General features: G+C 42.0%; 1 protein-coding gene across 1 annotated transcript in view; it reads left to right on the plus strand.

The window, feature by feature from the left end:
• Positions 1 to 27,694, plus strand: part of LOC145410065 (QRFP-like peptide receptor) — a 597,699-nt gene extending 570,005 nt beyond the window's left edge. Inside the window, exons 5-8 of the mRNA XM_080280279.1 lie at positions 15,587 to 15,795; positions 21,485 to 21,527; positions 25,975 to 26,138; positions 27,550 to 27,694. Coding sequence (XP_080136405.1) covers positions 15,587 to 15,795; positions 21,485 to 21,527; positions 25,975 to 26,138; positions 27,550 to 27,694 — 561 coding nt within the window. The remainder of the gene's footprint in view (positions 1 to 15,586; positions 15,796 to 21,484; positions 21,528 to 25,974; positions 26,139 to 27,549) is intronic.
• The last annotated feature ends 282 nt before the right edge of the window (positions 27,695 to 27,976 follow it).

The following is a 27,976-nucleotide window of genomic DNA, read 5'->3' on the forward strand; positions in this document are numbered from 1 at the left end:
TATGCCAAGGTATGTGGCTCAGCATACACTCCGGCAATAACCAACATACGCCACTGGATTCCGCCAGCGTTCCTCATCCCTTAATGCCTGCCCTTCACTTGCTCAGCCACTCAATTAATGATCAACCTTCCTATCTTTAGTATCTCTGTTTCATGTTCCGTCATCATCATCATTTTCATGACCCAATTTTCCACCTAACGAGAGGTAAGGTGGAGTTCTGAAACAAGGGATGAGAATGTACTAATTGGGTTAACTTTCCACAGCATGTCCTGTGAAATGTGCCACACAATAGTCACGCGTCATTTAAGACTATGGGCGATCCTGACCCCATTTCACCGGCCTAACTATCTCCACCTGTTTTCTTATACTCTTTTCACTCTCAGCAAGCTGTGGGTGGGCTAGGCACTGCTCGTTTCCAGGCGGAGGAGGAGGAGGAAGTAAGAAGGAGGAAGGAAGAGGGAGGAGGGGGAGAAGAAGAAGAGGAAGAAGATGGATTTAAGCAAATGTGTTACCTAGGAATCAGACAGATAATAGTTTTAAGGTTGAACGATGTTATTGCAGAAATCATTTCAGGACTAGCTATGGTATTACCTGCATTTGCCGTGAGCCTGTACGTTTCCCAGACTGCACTGATATAGAATGGGGCTGTACAGTTTTGCTGGTCTTGTTCTTTTTGCAGTAGATGCATCAGCAACATCCTGCCTCGGATTTTCCACTTACAGGTCGAGCGAGGTTGTTCACAGATACGCATCATATAAATCTGGTACAAAGTCAGTACGTTGACAACCAGCTGAAAAGGGGGTACAAAACTTTTTCTTTGTGTTCCTCCGTACAAACTTCATCCAACCAACTGGATCCAATATCAGTTTATTAATATCCACAATTCCCATTTTCCTTTCTCACATATTCATTAACCTTATCCATCTGCCTTCTTCATGTCCTTCCATGCCTCTTCCTACCTTCAGATTTATTAACATATACCCCTTACACGAGCCTCTTTATCTGTTCCCACATTTTCTATCTAAGAACTCTCTCTCCTACTCAAATGATATTGTCACCAGATATCCTTACTACACCTCGCTCTCTTTTCACTTTGTTTTTTATCCTGTACACCCTACGGACTCCACATATATTTCAGCAGATCTATTTCCGTTTCTGTTGCTTTTGTCTCTTTACATTTATGCATAGCACAAACCAGTTTTCTTCCCTGAGCTTTTCTGCTTTCCACTTCCTTTGTAGCTTTAGCCCACCTATGTTTCACATTGCTGCGCAGAAATGCATAAACTTAATTACCAGCTCACATTCCTCTAATTACCGGCATGTCACATTGAGAATCAACTCTCAACATTCATCACTTTACTTTTATCTATATTTACTCTCAACCCACGCTGTTCACAGAAGTTTACAAAACACTTTACAAAGCTTCCTTTCACTATTAGCAAAAACTCAACAACGTCTGCATACATCAGGTGTGAAAAATCTAAATGCCTTACCATTCCTAACCCCTCTCTCCCCATGTCGGGTTTTTATCCCTCACAACTCCATTCATATAAACTACATAGTCAGGGAGATATTACACAAAGATGTCTGTCACCAAACAAGGTATTGCAACCATCACTCAGACACCCATCTATTCATATCAGTAACACAGGTCCATTCTGCTGGACATGGACCACTTTGCATGGTGGCATCGATGTAGCTATGCGGCTCCAATGCTCGGTTATACAGACGTCCCTCATCTGCCTTCCCATCCCCTGAAAGGAGAATGTTAGACTACAGAGGGAGGGCAACGTCAGTCTGCAGTGCCGGACTTACACTTCGGTTGAACTTTTGGCAACAACCACAACCACAACAACATCAACAACAACAACAACAACTACTACTACTACTACTACTACTACTACTACTACTACTGCTACTACTACTACTACTACTACAACTACTACTGCTACTACTACTACTACTACTACTCTTGTGCTCTACCAAGTTTCCTCGCCTCCTCTTACCCCACTTCCCCCTTATTAGTTCCACAGTTCCACTGTATCCCCTCTCCCTTATCCCTGTCTCCCTGTTCCCTATTCCACATACTGTACTTTACTCTTACCAGTTCCACCGTATCACTACCACTATTTCAAGTTCCACTAGTATTCCCTCTTCTTTATTCCATTTAATTTGACTAGTTTCAAAGTTGCATTAGTGTTCCCGCTTCGCTTCACTATGTGTTGTCATGTTTCCTGTTTCAGATACTTTATCAGTTCCACTATTATGCTCTCTTCCAGGTTCCACTATCGTGTTCTTCCTTTATTACTCTCCTCACTTGCTAGTTCCACCGTTCCACTAATGTTCCCCTAACCTTATCTCTCATTCCCACTGTCCTGTTTGACATACTTCACTCCTGTTAATTATATCGCTTCATTTTGTTCCACGTTCCACTAGCTTTCTCCTCTGTTATTTTGTTTCCTTTGACTATACTTTTTTTGCTTTACCCTGACTTAAAACTACCATCCCTCCTGTTTGAATATTGAGTTGTTACAAGTGATTAATAATACGGAATGATGCTAGTCACAAAGAAGTGTTATTAAAAGGAAGTACAGCCATAGTATTATTGTGCCACTAAGCTACATGAAATAAGCTGTTTCAGGAAAAAATCTGGGCCAAATGAAGGTGAAAAGAGTATAGTTTCACCGTCCACCGATGCTCTCCCTCAGACCCACTCAACTCCGAAGACAGGCTGACGAGTGGATGCTTTTTCCAGTATCCACCTTCTCCCTTCAGCATCCCAGCTCATCCCTTCTTATCCCGTCTTTTTCCCCTCGCGTCTGGAAATAGAGGGTAGATGTGACTCACCTCTCTCTCTCTCTCTCTCTCTCTCTCTCTCTCTCTCTCTCTTACTCTTCTTCTCTTTCTTATCTTCTCCTCCCTTCGACCTCTCTCTTCTCGTCTCTTCTCTTCCTTCCTACCTTCGTCTCACTCTTCCCTGCCTTCCTCATTGATTCCCTAAGTCTACTTCCCATAACTCTTTTCCTTAGCTAAGCATAATCTTCTCAGGGTAGCTAGAATTTAATATAAAAATACCTTACCTAATTAAAGAAGCTAAGGTGGGCGAACAAGGGCCTCCTAAAAAGGTCTGCTACACCACGGCTACGGTCTAGGTGGCTGTGGCTGCACACACACACACACACACACACACACACACACACACACACACACAGGCTACCCAAATATGCATTACATAGACATAACACACAAATCAACATGGTCACCACAGTCTGCTGTCACCTGCACAAGCTTCGGGAAACTGACAATTGCTCCGTTGTTTTAGATTTTTAAAACGATAGTAACACAAGGAACACTCTGTGGAAGCAACACTTGGACCCATGAGCTGGTCTTAGGGCCAAAAATGTGAATTTGCCCTTTGACCTTAACCTTCGACAGATTACTCTCAAAATTGAATTAAGCCATTCTTGCCTCGTGAGCGCGGGTGTAATAATATATGTCAAGTCGTCACCTGTCTGGAATACAGCAGCATCAGTAAATCTACCCTCCTCCCCAAGTGCGCACACTTCACACTGACTACAATAATATGTTAAAGTACGATTAAAAAAAAAAAATTTAATGAGTACTTCTTGTCATTGCAGTATCAACATTATGGGAATGTCGTATTTCATATTGGTTCTTCAGTACCAGTAATTAATTTCCTAAACGGAAATAGCACTCAGCGGTAATCACTGGGCTTGATATTGCGACAGCAGTTTTGCTGGATTTGGACACCTAATTCATCCCCGTCACGACCTAGTTACCCGTCCCCGCCCAGGAGGGACTCGGAGACGGGTATTGTTTTCACTCGGTTTGTCTGTCTGTTTGTTTGTTTGTCTGTTTGTCTGTCTTTTAACAACTTTATGTGATAACTACTGGTGCGATTTTGACTAAAATTACAGGGATGATGGGCTGTGACCTGATCACCTGCTTAAATAGTGGGCCAAATTGGGCCAAGGCCCAGGCTGTAGGACCCCCGAAATTAAGAAAAAGTAAAAAATCTTTTTTATTTTTTTCGCCATAACTCCGTTCAGATTCGTCATATCGACATGAAACCAAAACCTAAATGTGAATCTTTCAAATCTGCATCCTATAACATGCCTCAGTACATCAACGGAGCCACCCTCCAGTCAGCGGTAGGGGGGTTAATGTCGAGCGGACCTAAAATTTCAAGTAGGCATAAGAACGTCAGTTTTCACCCGATTTACTCCAAATTTGATATGTGACATCTTTGACTAGATATCTTATTGTTTTTATACTTCAGCACTAAAATGACTGCCCGGGACGGGTTTGCTGTACCTTGGCACCACTTCTTGTTTTCTCTTGTATTTGTTTCACCTAACGCCAGACAATTTTATTCAGTGCATGAACCACAGGAGAATGAAAAAGCAAATTCTCGAACCAATAACCTCTCGTATTTGTAAAACCCCAGTAATTTAGTCACCGCATTAAAAAAAAAAAAAAAAAAAAAACGAGTTAGTACGACGATGATTGCTGGCTTCTTCATTTTACCAACCAGTACATGCCGTATACTGTTTACAGATGGAGAGTGAAGCAAAAGTATTAGTAAATGATTTATTGTACTTCGCCAATAGTACTTAGTCACTGCACCCTTGACTTTCAGTTCCTGATATGGATCTAGATGATTTTGCCGTTTATGCAAAATATGCCTTGACGGCCATCTTCACTCGACGAACGGCCACCTCTAATCCTCCAGTTTCTCTTCCTGTTTCCCGGTGGTTGAGAGCCACACGAATCAGAGCACACAGCACCATTTTCCTCATTACAGAGCTTCCAAGGTTCTATTGCAATACCAGCGGGGAAAAATAGATGCAGTATCCACCGTCGGTAAGTTAGATTCTTTCTCGTATAATGTACACCACTATAATTGTTTGTCTTCATCGGAGGACACTAGGTCACTCTCACAACTTGAATACTTAGTCATGGTTTCGTGAAGTTTGATGAGTCTTAGTTATGAAACAGGAATGAGCCTCCTTGATTACTAGTCAAATTTATGCTCCAGTTTGACTATATTTGGTCATTAATTGGGCTGAAATAGGTTAGGAAGTTTTGACAGACGAGATTAAACAGACTGTAGTGTTTTGGTTGAGTGTAGCTTTAACTTCCTCTCTTATCTCATATATGTCCTGAGTGAAGTTAAAGAGCAGTGCTATTTTCTTCTCTTCTAGACATGTGAACATCTTCGGCGTGATTACTTATTGATGTATAAAATTCTTACTGTTAGCGGAGAAGTAAATGAAGGTTGTGCATACTTCCTCCACATGCCAAAATCTACCCCAAGTTGAATGGTGGCAAGAGTAAGTTAGCAAGTACATCATCGTAGTGAAGTGGTTAATCCCTTCACTGCAAGGCCTTTTCTCAGGTGAGTGTAGTCGCCTGGTGATAATAAGGGGTGAGATTCTGGAACAAGTTTGTGATCGATTCCTATTCGTAACTATGATTTATTTCTGCAGGAAAAAAGAGAACAAGTTACTGCACCATTTTCCCATGTCTATTGATCCTCCTACGGAAAAAAAAAAAAAAATCCTAGTTACGAGAGAAAAATTTTCATAGGTTACGTGTTTTCTTCCGGAAGGAGAGGAAAGGGAGAGTGAAAAACCTCCCTGCATTTGCTAGTACATCCTGAAAAAAGAAGAGAGAAAGAAAGAAAAGAAAAATCTGAGTTATGTCAGGGAAGCGATCGTAAATATGTCTGAGAATATGAACAAACGATACAGTACAAAAGACGTCACCGCAATGAAGTGAGTAATATTCTGATCACAACTCCTTCACGACTGTTACTTCCTTTACGCTGAATAAAATTATCCGTGACAGCAAGAAAGAGCAAAAATGGACACCCGCTATAACGAAACTATTAATTAACGACTTGTTTCTAACCTCTTCAGTGACAAACGTTTCTTCTGCGCTGAATAAAGCAGCAGCATAAAATGTAAAGGACTTTGTAATTCTGTGGTGTACAATGTGTGAAATAAGGTAAAATAGGTGATACGATGGTAATCATGTGCATTTTTTAGTCTGTCTAAGGAACCTGTTAACAGTTTATTAATTCATCAATGCATCAGTGCGGCATGGTTGCCATTCATAGATGAAATGTATAGTTTCTACTGAAAAGGAGGTTAAATAATTGGTCTTGATATCACAGTGTCGTGAACAGTTTCGATGACAGAAATTATAAGAACATGTTGAAACTGTGTTAACCATATAGCCAAAGGACGCCTGGTGGTTTAGTGGGTTAAAGTGTACCAACCGGATGAGGCTCGAGAGGGCTTACATCCGTAGGGAAGGTTGAAATTTATTGCGCACATGGTACCATGCACAGGCGAGTGAGACTGATCACCTTCGCTTTAAATGGGTCAGATCGGTCCGAAGCTTTTATGTTTTCACATTCAACACAGCTTCAGTATGTGGGCATGATTTCTGCTTCGAGGAAAAATAATATTCGTGTGAGGAAATTTAGTACAAACCAAAGAGATATTACACGGTTCATCAATGACCGGCAGTATATCCCATTGGATATCAGGGGTGCTGGGCGAGGCATGGCGCTGGGGGGGTACTAAGCGTACCGCCCTTTGCCTATCGGCTCATGGTCGCGAAGCTCATAGGTCCCTACCCAGGGGTTCCCTACTTTATAAAGACTTGAAAAATCCCTGTTCTGTCCAATATTCCGGACACTGGGCTCCAATGGGTTAAAGAGACTGATAGGTTTGCCAGTCATTAACCCATTGGATCCCAGGGGTGCTGGGCGAGGCATGGCACTGGGTGGGCACTATGCGTACCGCCCTCTGCCTATCGGCTCATGGTCGCGAAGCTCATAGGTCCCTACCCGGGGGTTCCCTACTTTATAAAGACTTGAAAAATCCCAGTTCTGTCCAATATTCCGGACACTGGGCTCCAATGGGATATATGAATTTCCCAGGCGCTCACACGAACGACTGGATGGAAATGTGCAGTTTTGAGATGCAGATTACACATCAGCATTCCACCAGAACGTTTCCGTAAAGATTATTGAACGGAAAAGGAGAGGCTGACCAAGAGTCGTGTCGTGGACTTAGTAGGCTCTCTAGCTTGTCATCCTTTCTTCACCTTAACCCTGCATTGCCCAGGGTTGCTGCACGTTGGATCTAGTACTTAGCGTACCACCCGTTGCCTGTTGGATGAAATTGCTAAGCTCACACGTCCCTAACTTAGGTTTCGCTTCTTATTTAAGATTTGAAAATGACCCAGACCCTCAGCCCTGGGTAACACTAGGCTCTTGATGATAAACTTGGCCCGGATTTTCGTCCTCTTGCAGCTTATTTCACGTAGCTCAGTGACAGAGTAGGTAACCTGCAGGACTTGTAAAACACGGGTTGAACGTGTTTGATTTCGCTGCCCGCCTATGTTCGGTACTTGCTAGCTCGTTGTTAAAGTACGCATATAGATCGCACGTTAAAACTATCTATCTATCTATTGCCAGACGCCACAATCCCGTAAGGGGTGGCCATTTGACTTTGAGTTATTTGTTTTATGGGGAGGGGCACTAATCCTCCACCAACCCACTTGTTGACACGTAGGGAGCACGTATGGTTTGGTATAAAAACTCTCTCGCAAAATATTTTTTCTAGTTATTTCTGCATGTAAATAGTTCAGGAGAGAAATTAAAGACAATACTGGAAATAAATAGCTGAGAAAAAGGTGCTAGCATGACTCCTACAGCCACGAGAATAAGGCCACAAGAACAGAATGGAGAGGCAAAACTGGAAGGAAAAAGGTTGTGCTTGAGGAAGGAAGGAGACATATGCTAGGAAGTTTTATTGCCAAGGCAACTCTCTTGTGATATGGCGTCACAAAATAAATGTCTAAGATAAATAACTAAACACAGAGGCAGATTGATATGTAGTTATAGATAGATTTATAGACAGACAGATAGATGGTTAGAAAGATGTATTCACATCCGGTATATATATATATATATATATATATATATATATATATATATATATATATATATATATATATATATATACACTTCTTTAAAGAGTTAAAAATAAAACGATCAAACAGACAGGCAGACAGGCTTAACCTAATTATTACAGTATGGTGACAGTGACCCATCTAAGGAAATATGGAAGCTGGTTTTGATGCAGTACATATTATATATATAATGCATAAGTCCTCAAAGCCCACCGGCGCACTATGTGCTTGGCTTGAAATTAATAGGATTCGTGTGCCGAGTGTGGCTGTAACGGTGAGGCAAGGTGTGTTCCAGTGGTTATTGTGTGTGTTAATGGAAATGGAGAGATGCGTCGGTGTCAGTGTGTGCAAATAACAACTAAAACCGTAAGCTAGTATTTCTGAGATATTTTGTTGAAAATATGAAAAAGGAAGTTTTTTGGCACTGTGTTCCAATTCTTAATAAATTGGTATGTTAAGTAGTGAAATAAGAACATGCAGATACTAGACAGAAGCTTTGGGCTCGGAAGCAGCAGCAACAGCAGTAATAATAATGATAATAATAATGATAATAATAATAATAATAATAATAATAATAATAATAAATTGTCGATGTTGTTGTTATTTCACTTCGTCTTCTTCTTATTATTATTATCATCATTATTATTACCTGCGCCAAGGAGGTTATGCCTTTGCCGGCGTCATTTTTGTTTATCTGTTTGTTTGTTAGCAGGATTATTCAAAAAGTTTTGAACGGATTTTGATGAGATTTTAAAGGGTTGGGTATGGCCTAAGGAACAATCCACTAGATTTTGGTGATAATCCCGCTGATCATCCGGATCCAAGAACCTTTACAAGGATTCTTTACCATTGCTGGGTAGTGCCAATAATGCCTACATTGCTTGCACCAGCCTTGGCGGAGGTTATCAGTCACTGACTGCTCTTGTTATTATTATTATTAAAAGTTCCCAAATCCCTTGGGAAGCTTTCTTGTTTTTGTCAATATTCTTATTAATCTTTCCACTTAAAAAGCAAATGTCCATTCCTCGGAGGCTCTTTGGTCTAGAGCCTTCAAACTTTGCCAGGTTAATCGCCCAGCTGGCGGCTTCTTCTGGTCAAATATGATGGCAGTCCATCAAACGGCTCACAGGATGTTATGCAGAATGTAAAAAAAAAAAAAAAAAAAAAAAAAACGGATTCTGAGACGCTATATGAGGAACCGCTCAAACTAGCGAGAAGAAATTTTATTGCAATATTGCCTTGAGGGGACCGCATTGCGGAAAGGGATACGGTTCCAATCGGTTCATTATTTTCTGAATCGCCTAGGGTAAAAAATTGGGACTTTTCCAGATATTCCGACTGACACCTAATTGTTCATGAAGGATTAAAGGTAGGACCACCAAAGTTGGTGGACTTATAGTCTGTGAGGACTTAAGGTGATTTGCTCAAGATCAGTGACCTTGACCTCAAGGTCCCTTCATATCTGGACTTATAGTAGGCAATGGCTATAGGATTTTTTTTTTTTTAAATCAAAGATGTCCTTGGGCAATTTTATAATCCTCTAGTTATTATATTAGTAGTAGTTGTTGCTGTTGTAGCCGCAGCAATAGTAGCAATCGTAGATGCAATCCCAGGGGTTATTTGAAGTGTAAGCTCACTGGACTGAAGACTCAACTTGTCCTTTGCCTGCAGATCACCATCTTCTTGTCGAAGAATAAGGAAAAGCTGAGGGACTTATGCTGTCGTTGCTTGACTTCGGTCTGTCTGGACAAGTAGACCCGTCGAGCGCAGTATGCACACCATGTAGCGAACAGGCGCTGCTTTGTAGTAGACAGCATCTGGCCAGGGTTATACCAGGGTCGTTTCTACAGAGAAGTGCCGGGAAATACGGGAAGATTTGGCTCCCGTTGGACTCTTCAGCTGTTTCGCCCCACCCAGGGCACACAGCGTTACCATCAGTAGAATTCTTGTCAGCGCCTTAGGGTCGTTTGCATATCCTTGTACAGAGCCACCTGGTTATATCGGTGCTGCAACATGAAGACGTCTCTCTCCCGTACTTTAGGCTGGGAAAAAAAATCTGGCTTACATGTTTATACAAACCTACAGTACATTTGCAGCGAGTAATTCCCTTACACTGCCCAGTATGGTGGCAGATCCTAATGGAGTCTTAGTAAACTGAACACTGAAGTTCAAGCTGGTGGGAAGGATTGGCATAGTGCTTCATTACTAGGGAATCCCTGAGGCGTGGAAGTATTATTGTCCTCTCTTCCTGAAGACGTCATCTCTCTCTCTCTCTCTCTCTCTCTCTCTCTCTCTCTCTCAGGATGATTTACTTACGAAAAATCTCTCTTATTGGACGGGTTAACGAAGATTGCATCTAACTAAGCCACGTTGAACACTCTTCCTTCGGCTGAACAAAATCTCTTGAAGGTAAAATGATATATAAGCACGTTTCCACAGTGAAGGGGTTAACTGCAACCGTCCATCTCTCCTAAAAGTAACGCTGGTATGGGGAAAATTGATGGTGTGAGAGATACATAATTTGATGTTTGTTGAGTAGTCAGCAGGGCACACTAATGATAGACGGATAAACAAATATACCTTTGCAGATTCAACTTTGGTTCTGCAGAGGGATGCCTTCACGTGGTGGCAACCATTTAAGCTAGCGGTAGAACTGCCCGGTCATACAATTATCCCTCAATCCCCTCCCTCTCCCAGGCAAGGGGGATGGTAAACTGCGATGCAATGGTAGGTTCAGCCTGTTGTCCACATGGTTCACGTTCAGATGAACCTGAGGTGGCAACTGCTACTACAATTAACAACACTGTTTAGACACCTTTGTTTTTGAAACGGGACAAAACAGCTCTGAAACAATGCACTACATGCTCTATTTCCATAACCTTTTATTATATCCAATTACTTTTTCACATTACCCCTCTCCTGGTCAGGACAGTTTTAGTATTCTATGCCAGCTAACTCCAGGCGATTATATGCAGTAGAGCAAGCATAGGAATCTCAGTGTTAATACTGATATCATTAACCCTCTCATGGTGTGGAAATAATTAGTATTTTATTTCAGCATACACCAGACGATTTCATCAGTCGAGAGTAGGTCAGAGGAGCCTGTTGTGTCTTAAACTATAATGAATTAGCCTCGATACAAATTTCTAGTGACTCTGAAATTTCAAAAACATCAACACCTTCAAAGAATAATCGCTTAGATTAAGTTTCCTTCAACACAGAGTCACAGTGCTATATTTATTGACTCAAGACGAGTGCAAGAATCACTTTGTAATCAGAAGGAGCATTCAGAGACTGCAACACCTGCGTCCTGCAATCACTCTAAGACTGAATATTTGACCTTGATTTGTGACCCTCACTTTTGAATGATTGTTTTTAAAACCGAGTTACTTTATCCTTGTCTGGTGCTTAACGCTTCAACCAAGTTTGACTCAAACTGAACTGAAAGAATTTAAGTTTACCTTGTCCAGTGACGCTCATATTTATCTGTTGTTCGCAAAATCCAGTAATTTGATCTTTTACTGGGCTTAAGCTCTTTCAACGAGTTATCTCCAAACTGAAGAAAAACTATTAGAAGTAAAAAGCAGAATCTTTGGCCGGTGAGACAAGCCGTGACGCAAAAGGAAGCATAGAGTGAGTGGATGGGAAGCAAAGGCGTGGAGGAAGTTGAGAGACGAATAGAGTTATAGGTGGGGAAGAGAGAGGTGAAAAGACTAGAAAGAGAGAGTAAGAAGAGAGTGGATGAGGAGTTTGGAAGGAATTTGATTATAAACTGGAGGGAATGTAAGACAATATTCGTGAAAGAGGTAAGGAGATATAGACAGGCTGATAAAGAAGGTAGCAGGGAGGTGAAAGATACAAATGGCAGAGTGCTAGTGAAGAAGGGAGAAAAAGTGATCACATGGAAAGAACACTTGATGGAACTGTTGAACATAGAGAATGAGAGTAACGCGAGTATAGGACTATAGGTGGCTAGGGAATGGCTGGGAGAAGGAGGGAGTTGAGAAGGGAGGACGAGACCAGTAGGATGGCAATAGTGGAAGCAGTGAAGATAGTCAAAATGGAGAAAGTCCCAGGAATTGATGGAGTGTGTGGTGAAGTGCTTAAGCATGGGGAGAGAGATAGTAGAAGAATGGATATGGAAGATCTGCAGATGGACCTGGGAGGTAGGCAGAGTCCCGGAGGACTAGAAGCCAGGTATAATTATTCCCCTGTACAACGAAGAAGGGGAAAAAGAAGTGTGTGGTAATCAAAAAGGCATTTGTCTACTTAGTGTAATAGGAAAATTATATGATAGGATACCTACTGATAGTTAAGAAAATAACAGAGGAATTAATTGGAGAAGAACAGGGAGGTTTTTAGGAATGGAAGAGGGTGTGTAGATCAAATATTCACCCTAATGTCTTTAGTGAGAAAGTTTATAGAGATGGGAAACAAATTGTATATGGGTTTTATGGATTTGGAGAAAGCATATGACAGAGTGGATCGACAAGGAATATGGAAAATATTTAGAATATAAAGTAAATGGAAAACTGTTGAATGCCGTGAAGAGTATGTATACGGGTGCTGGGGCTGCAGTGCGTGTGGATGGTGAACTGAGTGGATTTTTCTACCTGAAAGTTGGATTGCAACAGGGATTGTCATTTCCCAATGGTTGTTTAACCTGTATATGAATGGGGTTATAAAAGAGATACAAGGTAGGGCAGTGGATGTTGTAGCGGCCCTAATGAGAGAGGGCAGCATTTAGAAACTTACTGTCCTGTTGTTCGTAGATGATACTGTTTCGTTAAGTGTAGACGAAGGGGAATTGCATGGGCTGGTGAATGAATTTGGGAGAGTGTGTAAGAAGCGGAATCTAAAGGTGAATGTAGGGAATAGAAAAATTGTGGTCCTAGCGAGAAATGAAGTCACCGAATGCAAAGTGAGGTTGGATGGTAAGGAAATAGAAAATGTGAGTGCATTTAATTACTTGGGTAGTGTGATGAGTAAGGATGGAAGTTTAGAGGATGAAGTGCTTGAAAGAGTTCAACAGGGAAGAAAGATTGCTGGTTCTTTGAAAACAGTGATAAGAAATTGGGAAGTGGGCTAGGAAATAAAAAAGTCAGTGCATGATAGTATTGTGATACCAACTCTAATGTAGGAAGAGAAGCTTGGATCTTGTTGGAAGGACACAAGTCAAGAATGAGAACAGTGGAAATGAGTTATTTGAGCGCAGCATGTGGAGTTACATGGAGAGACCGACTGACAAATGAGGAAGTGAAGGAGCATTGTGGCGTGGATGTGGATGAGACAGATGGTGTTTAGAGAAATTCATTGAGGTGGTTTAGTCATGTGGAGAGGATGGAGAGCGAAAGATTGACGAGGAGGGGGTATGTGAGGTGGAGGGGAGTGGAGGAATTGGGAGACCATAGATGAGATGGAGGGATGAAATGGAAAGGTGTGTGAGCGAGGAGTGTGTGAACTGGGGGTAGGGCAGCGAAATGGCAGGGGGCAGGGCTACGTGGAGGCGATTTGTTTGTGGTCACCCCTTACGTGATCGAGGCGTCTGGATATAGATAGTCAGATAGATCTTTGGCCATGCCCGATGACCTTTATCACTGACCGATTGTTCTAAAGATTTCTTCGTTATATATAACTTTTTATTTACATCGCATTAAATCTGGTTCAGTTAAGCTTACCCGTACCCCATGTTTTGTGACAGTTTTCAGCAAAAATTGTTCACGTGTTCTTCACATATGTTAGTTATTATGCCAGATATGCTCCAGTTCTATTCAGCAGGATTTTTTTCCCCATAATCTAGGTAACGGACAGGTGATACAGACAGAAGGACTAACGAAGAGACAAACAAATTCAAGCACACACGTAATTCTCTTGATTTTCTCACGGTACTCGCTCGGGTGTGTAAAAAAGCGTGCTGAATGTTGCAGGAAAGACGTAATCAAGATCCGGTGACCCAACTGAAGTTTATCTTGCTATATCCACACGCATTTCCCTGAATCTCAGTCATTCTCCTCCGAATCTTTTCCTCTTGTACTGGAACTCTTCCGTTTTTACTTCCAGCTCTTTCCTTGTTTTCCTTCAGCTCTTTGTCTTTTCCTCCAGTGTTCCTCCATTTTCACTGTTTTTATATTTATTTCCTCCAGTTCTTCCTCCCTTGCCCTTCGACTCTTCTCCATTTTCATCCAAGTCTTCCCGTTTTCTTTCATATTAGCGTTATCTTTCATTCGTGTCTCCTTTTCTCTCCAGTCTTTCCTCCAGCATTCTAAAAGTTTCCCCCAACCCTGTTCATTCTCCCTTCAACATTTTCCCTGTTTCCTCCAACTCTCCATAACCATCCTTCAACCATTTCCACCATTCCTCCCATCCATTACATAATTCTTCCAATATTTTTCAGAATTTCCCAGCATTCTTCGCCTTTCCTCTACTTCGTGACTTTTCTCGCTCTTTTTATGATTTTCCTTCTCTCTTTTCAGCTCTTTCTCCAACCTCGTTTCATTCTTCCTCCAACATTTGTCACAATATCCTCTAGTGCGTCATAACCTTTTTTTGAACTCATTTCATTCTTCTTTCTATGTATTCCATTTCTCCTTTAATTCTTCATGACTCTCCTCCACACTTTTTCCCTCTTACTTCCAAAAATCTACCATACTATCTCTAACTCATCGTGACTTCCTCCTCCCCTTTCCGTTTTCCTTCCAACTTTTCCTATATTATCTCTAACTCTTCATGACCTTCTTCCATTCTTTTTCCATTTTGCTTCTAATATTTTCTTTATTTCCTGTAACTCTTCATAGCTTTCCCCAATTCATAACAATTTTCCCTCAACCCTTTCTTCTTCTTTTTTCTTTCTTCTCTCGAATCTATGTCCACTCCAGGATCCCCATTTTGTACAATTTTCATCCTCAGTTTCTCATGTCTTGTTTCACCATTTCTTTATCATCGCTCCCAGCTTTACTCGTTAAGCACTATCCTTACACATTTACCTTACACAGTTACTTCACACACCAGTCTTACACAGTTATCTCTGAAGCCTGCTTTACACGTTTACCACACGCACCTGCCTTACACAATTACCACACATACCTCCCTTGTAACACTTCTGTCAAATACCTGACTAACACATTTGCCTCACTGCTGTCTTGTACATTTACTTCATCTGTCTTACACATTATACCTCACAAACATAAATATTTATTACACACACATACACCTGCATTTCTCAATCACTACTTATACCTGACTTACACATTTACTTCTCGAAATTGCTATACACATTTACTACAGACATCTGCCTTACACAAATACAACACATATATGCCTTGCACATTTGTCTCAGACACCTGCTTTACATAATTACTATACATATCTGACTTCCATAATTGCCTTACGCACCTCCCTTATACACTTACGTCGCATACCTGACACACATTATTCTCACACACCTGCTTTACATATCATACCTCACACACCTGTCCCCAAAGCCTCACTCAACCCCTTACATCACATTATTAACTTTTACATTACTTCACATCCCTGCCCCAAACCGTCACTCACGCTCCTCTTCTATCCGCTACAGGTGCATACGACTGTGGGCCACCGCATCACCGCATACTGGTGCCACCGCAACTGGGACGTGCTGTGGCTGTGGCGAGGGTACGAGCTCTACATGCTGCTGGTGGTGCTTGTCGTACCCACCCTCGTTATGGGGTTCGCATACTCAGCCATCGGGTACAAGCTGACTAAGGTGATGGTGGAGAGGTCGTCACTGGTCGGATCGCCGCATGTGTGAGTTGACGGCCGTGGGCTGTGAGATGTAGATTTGTTAGTTCTGTCTGTGAGTTGTAGGTAATAGACTGAGAGTTGTGGGATGCAGGACTACCGGTACAAACTTACGGAAATAATGGTTGAGATGTCTCTTGTTGGATAACCGCATGTGTGAGTTGACGGTTTTGGGTTGGTGAGTCTGTATAGATTGTGCTGTAGGTATATCGATGAAGAAATGGAGTGGGCTACAATAGCTCGGAAGAAACACACCAACTGCAGAGAAAAGGCTCAGGATTTATTCAACCATTCGTCTGAAGAAGACTTCACAGGCGAAACATTGAATAAATACTGGGTCCTCTCTCTGTTCTCTCTCTCTCTCTCTCTCTCTCTTTTTTTCATGTAGGATGATTTGTGTACAAGCTGGTGAATGTGATGGTGCAGAGGTCTTCGCCTGTCTGATTGCCGCATGTGTGAGTGGATGGTTGTTGGTTGATAAAGGGCGTGTTGGGAATTTTAGATTGTGCATTGTGTGGTGTATGACTGATGTGATGTAGGAATGGTGTTCTACAAGCTGACGAGTGTAATGGTGGAGACGGCGTTGCTTGTCGTGTGAGTTGTGGGTTGATGAGGTTGTTGGCTCTTCGATGTGGGTAGTCAGTTCTGGGTTGAGTTGTTGGCTGCGTTTTTTGGGCTCCTGGTTGTGGGATGTTGGTTATGGGTTATAGGGTGTTGGTTATGGGTTGTGGGATGTTGGTTATGGGTTGTGGGATGTTGGTTATGGGTTGTGGGATGTTGGTTATGGGTTGTGGGATGTTGGTTTTGGGTTGTGGGATGTTGGTTTTGGGTTGTGGGATGTTGGTTATGGGTGTGGGATGCTGGTTATGGGTTGTGGGATGTTGGTTATGGGTTATGGGATGTTGGTTATGGGTTATGGGATGTTGGTTATGGGTTGTGGGATGTTGGTTTTGGGTTGTGGGATGTTGGTTATGGATTATTGGTTTTGGATTTTGGGTTGTTGGTTTTGGATTTTGGGTTGTTGGTTATGGGTTGTGGGTTGGTGGTTATGGGTTGTGGGTTGCTGGTTGAGTTGGTGGTTGTGGGATGCTGGTTGAGTTGGTGGTTGTGTGTTGGTGGTTGTGGATGGTTGAGTTGTTGGTTGTGGGTTGGTGGTTGAGTTGTTGGTTGTGGGTTGGTGGTTGAGTTGTTGGTTGTGGGTTGGTGGTTGAGTTGTTGGTTGTGGGTTGGTGGTTGAGTTGTTGGTTGTGGGTTGGTGGTTGAGTTGTTGGTTGTGGGTTGGTGGTTGAGTTGTTGGTTGTGGGTTGGTGGTTGAGTTGTTGGTTGTGGGTTGGTGGTTGAGTTGTTGGTTGTGGGTTGGTGGTTGAGTTGTTGGTTGTGGGTTGGTGGTTGAGTTGTTGGTCGTGGGTTGGTGGTTGAGTTGTTGGTTGTGGGTTGGTGGTTGAGTTGTTGGTTGTGGGTTGGTGGTTGAGTTGTTGGTTGTGGGTTGGTGGTTGAGTTGATGGTTAAAGGTTGGTGGTTGAGTTGGTGGTTGTGGGTTGGTGGTTGAGTTGATGGTTAAAGGTTGGTGGTTGAGTTGTTGGTTGTGGGTTGATGGTTGAGTTGGTGGCTATGGAATGCTGGTTGAGTTGGTGGTTGTGGGTTGGTGGTAGTAGGTTGATGACTGTTGGGGTTTGGTGCTGTAGGTTTTGTGGTGGTGGTTACGGGGTGGGTTATGAGTCAGCAGTTATGGATTATTGGGCGTGGGTTGACAGATTTCGGTTGGTGGGTTCTAGAAAAATGGAAAAGTTACCCACTGTTGGTGGACTTGGCATGTTTGAGTGATGGTTGGGAGTTGTCCTCTTGGAAGGCTTATTACCCCGTCCAGTAATATGATTTTAGCATAATGTCATGTTTAATGTTGTCTCTCCTCATTTCATTACTTCCTGAGGTGTTTATTGGTCACTTGTATCAGGTACAGTATGTGCGATTTATCTTATTCAGACTAAGAGTAACGGTAGGAGTGAGATGCTGTGGTAAAAAAAAAAAGGGGAGGGGGGATATAGCTGATGAAGAACGTAAAGTTGTGGTAAAAAATGGCACTACACGTTTGGCGTTCAGATCTCATGACAGGAAACTGCACCCATTCCAGCAGTACTAATCAGGTTATTAAGGTATCACTAGTTTTGTTTTGTTTTCTACTCAGTTTCGGGATAGTGTAAGGAAAATATTGATAGCAACTCTACTTTTCATCTTATATTTGCTACTAACAGAAGATCTTGTGTCTGCTCTGGGAAGACGTCTTTTAGTGAAGGGATTAGGGGAGAATATGCCTAAGCTCTGCAGTTCCAAAAGTTTCTCTTGAGTTGAGCAAGCTTGCCTGGTGATTGTAGGAAGATAATACAAAGTATTTTATCGTAATGAAGAGTTTATATGTAACTTTATATTGTTAACTGTTTGTTGTGCATTGACTGGATGTTATTATGACCAAATGCTTTATCCCTTCATTACGATGACGATTTTTTATTCTTCCAGCTCCAGATGATTTTATTCGGCTTTGGAGACACGAACTGGTAGGGTTACATATACGTTTTATACTACTTTTACACTAACTTGGCCTAGATTTTCGTCCTTTTGCAGTTTATTTCACATAGTTCCGTGGCAGAGAGGCAGTACTATGGCTCTACATCCATTCCATCGCATTTCTTTATGACTTGCCCCATATTAAAGTGTAAAGTTCTTATTACAACTCAGTATTCGAAAGGGAGAGATGCTAATTTTAGGCCAAGTTTGGGTAAAAAGGGTATAGTAATTCCATGACCACCAGGGGCTCTTCAGAGTTGAATAAACTAGATTATTGTAGCAGGAAATATTACGCAAAAGCTATCACTCTAAGAGGTAAAAACTTATATCTCAGAAGGGACAGCAGCCTCCAGTTTTTTACGTTAATAGCTAAATAACTTGGCTGTGATAAAACGGGCCTGGCTTCTCCACATCGTTGTTATCTGCCCCTAGAAATGCACTATGCAGACTCATCATAACTAATTAATATGCATGTGCAGTAATGATTGCCCGTAAAAAATTAAGGGCCTACCTACCCATTCATTTTATAATTATTATAAAGCATATACATAACTTAAGATAATTAGCCTAAATATTAACCAGTTCACTATTAGCGAGCCTTCATTATTTGAGTGCTGCTTCATCCAGGCGATTGTATAAAAGTCTGGGTAAACCACTCGCTGTGAATGGGTTACTCACAAGCTCCATTAATTTTTCCCCTCCATTACGAAATATCTCCGCAAAGCAAAATAAAATCGTCAGAAGGTAGCAAGAATGAAGATTGAAAGACGTCCTCGAGGTGAAGAGGTTGATAAATTTATATACGAGTGTGTATCTACATATAGGTCAACAAAAAAGCATCGTTTCTCTCGTGGGTCGTACACATTCTGGTACAAACGACGGTGGATTTTAAAATACTGTAGTTTATGTCATTTTTAGCGACGTGTATTGCCAACTGTTATGTCACCTACTCATACTGAAGAAAAGTGTGAATGGTATCATTCTAAAATTTCAATGCTCCGAAGTACCAGAATTATGGTGACGGCGACGACGACGGCAATGATGATGATGATGATGATGATGATGATGATGATAACTATGTTAATAAAATAATAATGACGATAATAATAATAATAATAATAATAATAATAATAATAATAATAATAATAAATACATATATAAACAAATAAATAAATAATGTGTACCGTGGCTTGAAAACACTTACACTACGCCTATGGAAATCGATACTTCTTTTGTTGACTACGAACTTGTATTGATGTAGAGTTGCGGACATAAATACTGACCCACTTGACGATAACCAACGATGCAGTGAGCAATGACTATCGAAATCCAGTGTTGATATCTTCGAAAACCAATTAAGGTTTCATAATACCGTGTACGAGTTTCAAAAATTTTTGGGCTAGAGAGTGGAGCTATATTTCAGTAACTGTGCATAATAACATGAAAAGTTGGTTCAATACATATTGTAGATGTCGTAAGAATCATTAAATCTGAAATTGAAATGAGAGGCCTGCAAACATTCAATATAATTTAGATGTTTGGTAGTGGCAGTAGAGACCCCCTACCCTTCTTCCCCAGATCCCCAGAGTGGCTGTGTCAAGTGTGCGAGGCAAGTTTGTAGGGCGAATGTGTAGGCCAGGTGTGTGAGGCAAGTTTGTAGGGCGGATGTGTAGGCCAGGTGTGTGAGGCAGGTGTTGTGAGACAAGTGTGTGAGTCAGGTTTGTAGGGCGGGCTATTGTATAGGACAGGTGAGTGAGCAGGTAAGCAGACAGGTGTGTGAGGCAGGTGTGTGGGGCTGGTGTATGAAACAGGTGTGGGAAGGAAATCTGTAGGGCAGGTGTGTGAGACTGTGTAGAGTAGGTGTATGTGGCAGGTGTGAGACGGGAATATGAAGCAGTGCATAGGGCATTTGTGTAGGACAGGTGTGTGAGATAGGTAAGGCAGGAGTGAAAGGTTAGTGTGCTGTACAAAGTATGCATGTAGGCCAGGTGTGTAATTCTCAAGGTACAGATGTAAGATGGACATGAAAGGTAAGTTTGCATCAAAAGTCTGTAGAGCAGATGTTTATTAGGCAGGTATGTGAAGCTGATGAGTAGGACAGACGCATAAAGCAACTGACTGAGGCTGATGTATGAGGTAAATCAGTAAGAGAGGTGAGTGGTGCAGGTATGATGGTGATGCAGGTGTATGGGTGAAACAGGTGTGTAAGGCAGGGGTGGAATTAGGGCAGGGACATGAGACAGGTGTAAGGCTAGGTGAGATAGGTTTATGAGGCAGATATAGGGCCAGGTGAAGACGGTGTGTGAGGCAGGTGTGGAGGCGAGGCACGTGTGAGGAAGGTGTGGTGGAAGGCGAGTGAAGCAGGCGTGAACCCATGTGGATGAGGTTAATGAGAAAAGGATTGGGCACGTGAGGCATTTATTGTGAGACAGATGTAGAGCCAGACGGCAGGTGGCAGGTTTACTGACAGATAAGTGAGGGAGGTGTGTGGGTGAGATACACGTCAAGGATGGGTGGATATGTGAGACAAGTGTTTGAGCCAGATTTGGTGGTGAATCGAGTGTTTTGGGGATGTATGTGGCAGTAGTGGTGAGGCAGGTATGTGATGCAGTTGTGTAAGGAAAACGTGGTGGTGAGGCGGGTGAGTGAGATAAGTGTGTTGATGAGGCAGGTATGAGATAAAGGCGTGTGTGAGGCAGGCGTATGAGGCAAGTATGATGTTGAGGATGGTATGTGAGGCAAGTGAGTGAGTTAGGTGTAGCAGAGAGGCAAATGTGTGAGACAGGTGGGGTGGTGACGCAGGGGGGAATCAGGTGTGGTGAGGCAAGAGTTTAAAGAAGGTATGTAAGTGAGGCAGATATGGCGGTGGGGCAGGTGTGAGAGGTAGTAGCAGTGAGGCAGGTATGTGAGGTAGTAGCAGTGAGGCAGGTGATTGAGGTACAGTAGTAACTGTGAGGCAGGTACGTTAAGGCAGGAGTAGCGGTGAGGAAGGTGTGTGAAGGCAGATATGATGGTGAGGCAGGTGTGCGAAGACAGATATGGTGGTGAGGCAGGTGTGTGAAGGCAGGTGTGTAGTGACGCCTCGTACCCCCTACAGTGCCGCTCTGGAGATTCACCCACTTAATTCCATCAGGGTGTCGTCCCGGAGAGGCAACGACGATCGTGACGTGAGGCAGGTGAGTGACCAGTCAAGTAGATGTGCTGAAGAAGAGATAAATTTTTGCATGATTTATTTACACTTCCTTCATAGCCAGATATTTAGTTTTGAAACTTTATTTACAAACAGTAATTTGTTAGTTTCTTTTTTATTTTTATTTGTACTTAGTAATGTTTTTTCTTAGACTTGACACCTTGTATCTTTAACCTATACTTTGATACCAATCTCCTTTAAAGTTTTCAGTCTTCTAGTAGCACTCGTGTGGGCTTAGGAGACTTTCTAGCACCCTTTCCTGGCCGATTCATTTGTCCTATAAAAAAGGGAAATCCTTAATGCCTTTTTGGGACGCATGGTGGCCGAGACTGGGCAACCGTCGTCCATATCAATTTGAGGTAAGACTACGACCTGCTTCCCTGGTAGCATTGTACATAATAGGAATATCCATATTCAGATCTTCAGAGTTAGAACCGCTGCACTTAAGGCAGTCTTGAACCCCTGCCGAATTCTCTAAATTGAGATCTCGGGAAGTGGTGTTATGGATAATGAAGACTGTATAAATGATATAGCAGAATACTGACTATCGGCATGGAGAAGTACATAAGGAAGAGGTCCATGGGAGCCTCTCATGCTCATGAAAACTGAGGCTTCCGATGCCTATTTATATACATGTATCCTAAATTCTAATACAGTTTGTCCTTTAACTGACAAGGAATTCTCATTATTACTCGTAGATTAATCGCCATGGGATTGCCAGAATCATGAAACCTTGTGCAGCGAAACCAGTGACAGCTGACATGGTATATAGCGACTTGATAATTGTGTAAAGTTGTTTGTATTATTCTTTTTCCATTATAGAATACAATGACTTTGGCATCAGTCAGCAACTGTCTACGAGTTTTTACACTGATATATCATATGCTGAGAGTGGTAAGAGGGACATGACCACAACTCCTCGGTCCTCGCACGAAGTCTAAAGCAGTGCATTTCAGCCTTGATGACTGGTCACTCTGGAGTGACTCACGGTAAAACCAAGGGTGACCCGGCTGGCTAAGATGATTAAAGAGTAACCAGGCTCAATAGAGTGATATGGCAACCAAGTTATTGGTATACCTCCAATTTTTTATTCCCTCCTGCCTTCCTACGTCTGTATGATAGAGTGGGCTTTAGCATAACGACAACTCTGGCCTGACATTATCAAGCCTGTAGCATCGCCATTGCCTTAGCAGTACTTTCAGTTTCACTCTGGAAAAGAGTGAAATTTGTAAGAGCGTTACTGAAAAAGCCATTGATTATATAGGCAAATCTAAAAACCCGTTTTCAAGTAGGACGTGGCATCCACATGAAGTGTGTTTTGTTGAGTGGGGGCCTTATATATATATATATATATATATATATATATATATATATCACCTTTTCAATCATTTCCTGGACTGAGTAAGGTTCTGCCAGGTTCTGCCTGCAAACATTTCTATTTCATCCCTCCACTCCCTGTCCGGCCTTTTTTGTGCTAATCTTACAATCCCTTCGAGTCCAGTCAGTCAGTTTCTTGCTTCATCGGCTATCCCTTATTCCTGCTACATGATCAATCCACCTCCATTTTGTGCTTTCATATCTTCTATAACGTCTTTGACTTTAGTTTGCTCTCTCACCCAAGTTGATCTTTTCCTGTCTCTTAAAGACATTCCCAACATTGACCTTTCCATTCCTCTTTGAGAAAGGATTAGTTGATTTTCCATCGATTTTGTCAGTTTCCAGGTCTCACAACCGAACCTCATAGGTGGGATTATACATTCGTTATACACTTTTCGTTCCATACTTATTGGCAAGCTACTTTTCATGATGCCTTTTTGTTTACCGTAAGCTTTCCATCCGATTGTAATGCGTCTTTTTAGTTATCATGGCCTTTCATTAGTTTCAGTATTTGCCCCCAAATAAATATATTCCTGAACTTCTTCAAGAATTTCCACGCTTATTCTGTTGACGCTCTTTGGTGTATTTGGATTAAACATTAGTTTTACTCCGGTTCATCTTTAGCCTTACTTTGAGTCTCTCTCTATTTAGGTCATTCAAAATTTCTTGCAATGTCTCTGCTGTTTCTGGGATTAGGACAAAGTCATCTGCAAACCTTAAATGGTTTAGGTTTTCTCTATCCATGTTTACTCCTTTGACCTCCCAGTCTATGAAAGCACCTTCTAGGCGTGCTGTGAATATTTTGGTGAAACTGTATCTCCCTGACGCACGCCCTTTTCAGTCGTAATTTTTCCCGAGTCTCTATGTAATTCAACTGTAGCAGCTACCTGTATATATATATATATATATATATATATATATATATATATATATATATATATATATATATATATATATATATATATATATATATATATATGGAGCCTCTGTGGTACAGTGGTAAAGTGTGCATATATATATATATATATATATATATATATATATATATATATATATATATATATATATATATATATATATATATATATATATATATATATATATATATATATATATATATATATATATATATATAAGGAGCCTCTGTGGTACAGTGGTAAAGTGTGCATCTCGCATACTGGTGAACGCCGGTTTGCCTCCTGCCAGAGTTGTAAAAACTTTGGGAAGCGTTCACCGAGCCACTGACCGCTTTCGCGGACATAAGGGGTGCTGTGGTTGAACCAGTGTCGCACGCTAGTAGCCTATGCTTGCACCCACTCGGCTTAAGGCTGGCCGATTACACTTGGTTCACAGACTACACACACATCCAAAGCCACTCCAACATTACACTCACAGGCACTGCTAAGCCTACATACAGTCTCTACCAGACTACCTAAACCACTGGGTAGAGATACATTGGCTGTAACGTCCCTGCTTCGATAGGGATAGGCCGGTCCTGCAATGGACCACAACGGCTGATGGTTATTTATATATATATATATATATATATATATATATATATATATATATATATATATATATATATATATATATATATATATATATATATTATAGATAGATAGATAGATAGATAGATAAGTAGATAGATAGATAGATAGACAGACATATAGATAGATGTATACTATATATTGTATAATTTTTAACACGTTGAACGTCACTATCCCTGACAGGTGACGAGTCAGTATTCTTGTTTTTCAATCTAAACTAGCGAGGTATTGTATAATATACAGAGGTTCGTACATGAGAGGGCAGGTTGTGCCATGATTACTGGCACGATGTTTCTGTGTTATGATGCCCACGTAAAGTATGTCTGGCTGGCGTCACAATGGTGTGCCTTAGATCGTGGAAAGGCGTCCCAGAGACAACCAGTTCCGAGAGGGGCAGAAATCCACTAATTCAAGTTGTTACACACACACACACACACACACACACACACACACACATTCTGCTATCCTCTTGCCCCACCCTACCCTGCAACACCACTCCCCCTAGCCTCTCCTAACCATGCTTAACCTCATCCTGACACCTCACCTCACCCTACCGTACCCCTTACCCTTCCTCACTTCACACCCTTTCATCCTGCCTCACTCTGCTCTGTCATCCTAACACCCACCATCTACACCTCGCACTGCTTCATCCAACCTAACCCCTGCCTCACCTCACCTTCCTTTCTACCCGTTTGGCTCTGCAAAATTTTTTGTTCATCCTGACATCCTCCTGCCTCACCATACTATCCTTCATCCTGCAACACTCCTGCCTTACCCCTTACCCTTTGCCTCACACCGTTCTGTCACGCGACTCACCCTCCTTTTCACCCTACTCTCTTCCATCCTCCCTCACCTCCATCCACTCTGCCTCATCCCTCACGCTCTTCTAGCCCCACTCTCTTACATCCTTCTTGATTTTATCCCACCCAGTCCCATCCCACTCTGCCACACCCTCACCCTCTGTTTCACTCTACCCTCTTGCCTCCTTCCTTACATCACCCCTCCCTGCCTCATCTACCCCCACCCCTCCTTAACCTTCACTTTCTGTTTCATTCCAAACCTCCTGCATCATTCCTCACCTCTCCTCAGCCTGCCTCACCCTTCACTCATTGCTTCATCAGTTTTCACCCTCGTATATCCTTCCTCACCTCATTCCTGCCTCACCTTTCACCGTTTGTTCTATCCCACATCCTTCCTCAAGTCTCCCCAGCCTGCCACACCCAACACTGCCTCTTCCCTCACCCTCTTTCAGCCCCACTCTTTTACATCCTTCCTCGCATCTCTTCAGCCTAAATCACCTCACCATGACTCACCCTTTACACTTTTTTCCACAAAATCACCCCACTCTGCCTTATCCTTCACCTTTTGTTCCACCGCACTCTCTTACATCCTTCCTCACCCCTCCCCATCCTGCCTCATCCCTCAGCTTCATTCATTCCCACCCTTCTGTATCCTTCCTCACCTCACCATAGCCTGCGTCACGCCTCAGCCCGTGTCTCACTCCGTCAGATCGTGACCATGCTGTTCGTGGTGGTGGTGCTGTTCATAGCGTGCTGGGCGCCGCTGCTGGTCACTAATGTATTGAAGGCCTGGGGGTACCTGCCCAGCACCAACATTTCACCATTCACCAAACACCTCAGCAATGCGGTTCACTTCCTCGCCTATGTTAACAGGTGGGTGAGAGAGAGAGAGAGAGAGAGAGTTTAAGCAAGTTTGTACAAAAATGCCTTTTGAACACAGTAATTTCATGTGTATCATGCAAGTCAGACAGGTAGATAATTGCATGCCAGGAAAAGAACATAAATGTGATTGTTAACTTCAATACAAATAACGCTACTTATGTTCAATAGCACTGTTTTATGTTAGCTATTTGAACACGATGCTATGCTTGTTTTACTCTAACTTGGTTTAAAATTGTCCTGCCCCCATTTGAGCTCTGAGTTTTAGCGATAGACTGACAACAGAAATGGTGATAGTCATGGAGAAGGGATATAGGATGAATGTAGAGCCGTAGTATTGTTTTATTCCGCCACCGACCTTCATGAAATAGGCTGCAAGAGGACATAAATCTGGCCTAAATTAAGGCGAATAGAGCACAGTCACTCATAGCACCGCTCACAGTTTTCACGATAAAGTAATGACCATATTGATGTCTTGAACTCCAGGAAAAACATGCTAAGTAAAATAAGTAAAAATAACAAAACAATGAAAATCTGTGCCCAAAGTGCAATACAACAAAAAGTAATTGGAGGTACAGTCGGCACCAAAAGTCCTGTTGCCTCTCCTGTTTTTCCCTCCACGGGCCTTGTCAACGAGCCTCGTGAATCCGTAACAGCCGACAATGACAGCATTATTTGGCGAGGATCGGTGAAATCAGCTTTGTTTGCTTCTGATTTAATGAACTAATTTGTCAGAGTCCAAGTATTTAAAAGCAGGAGAGATACAGAAATGTTGTTGCCGATATTACGCTTAACAACTTTATTCCCTTGACACTTTTATTTTGTTGTTGCTGCTCCTGGACGATTTTGTCTGGCTTAAGAAAGACTGCCACTTGCAAGATTTAGATGCGTCATTCATTAACACCTTCACTTCGCCGTGGAACTCCTACGCCAATCAAAACCGTCTGGTAGTAGTAACAATGAAACAATAACCCTTTCATTACCGGAGGCTGTTCTTAACTGAATAAAGCTGCTTGGAGACGAAAAAAAAAAAAAAGTTCTCGCGATGCATGAGTTAGCTCTAAATCTAGTTCCACAACTTTAACTAATATTCAGCTCTATTTAATCTATTCTAACACTCCTTACACAGCATTAACTCTTCTTCGATTCTACTTAAACACATTAACTCTCTTTACACCGTTTTAACTCTTTCCAACACCAATGAAACCACTCTAATTCTCCTTACATAATTCTAACTCTTAATTCTATAATAATGATCTTTTTCATCTTTATTTAAACCACTCAAACTCTCCTTAAAGAGACCATGCTTTTCTAACACTATTTAAGCCACGCAAACTCTCACTATATAACTCTAACTCTTTCTGAACTCTACTTAGCCACTGTAACTCTCCTTCTCCCCCTGCAGCTGCATCAACCCCATCGTGTACGGGTTCCTGTCCAAGAATTTCCGTGAGAGCTTCTACGCGGCGCTGTGTCCCTGTCTACGCCCGCCACGACCTCCAGTCCGACAGATGTCCCTCTCACACACCCGAACCACGTCAGTCGGGTGAGCCACATGGAGATAGATATGATTGATGGATAAATAGATAGACGGACCGACAGATGGAGAGAGTAAGAGACAGATACATTTATAGATAGATAGATAAACATAGATAAATATAAATGATAGATAAATATAAATAGATAGATACATTTATAGATAGATAGATAAATATAAATAGATAAACATAAGCAGAGAGAGAGAGAGAGAGAGAGAGAGAGAGAGAGGCTTCAGTACACTAATTTGTTCAAATTAAGCTATACCTCCAATAATGGAGGGGTAAACGAAGGTG

The sequence above is a fragment of the Coenobita brevimanus genome, chromosome 84, assembly GCF_032717465.1.
Source record: "Coenobita brevimanus isolate Jiangsu-jjx chromosome 84, ASM3271746v2, whole genome shotgun sequence".
NCBI classification, from domain to species: Eukaryota; Metazoa; Arthropoda; class Malacostraca; order Decapoda; family Coenobitidae; genus Coenobita; species Coenobita brevimanus.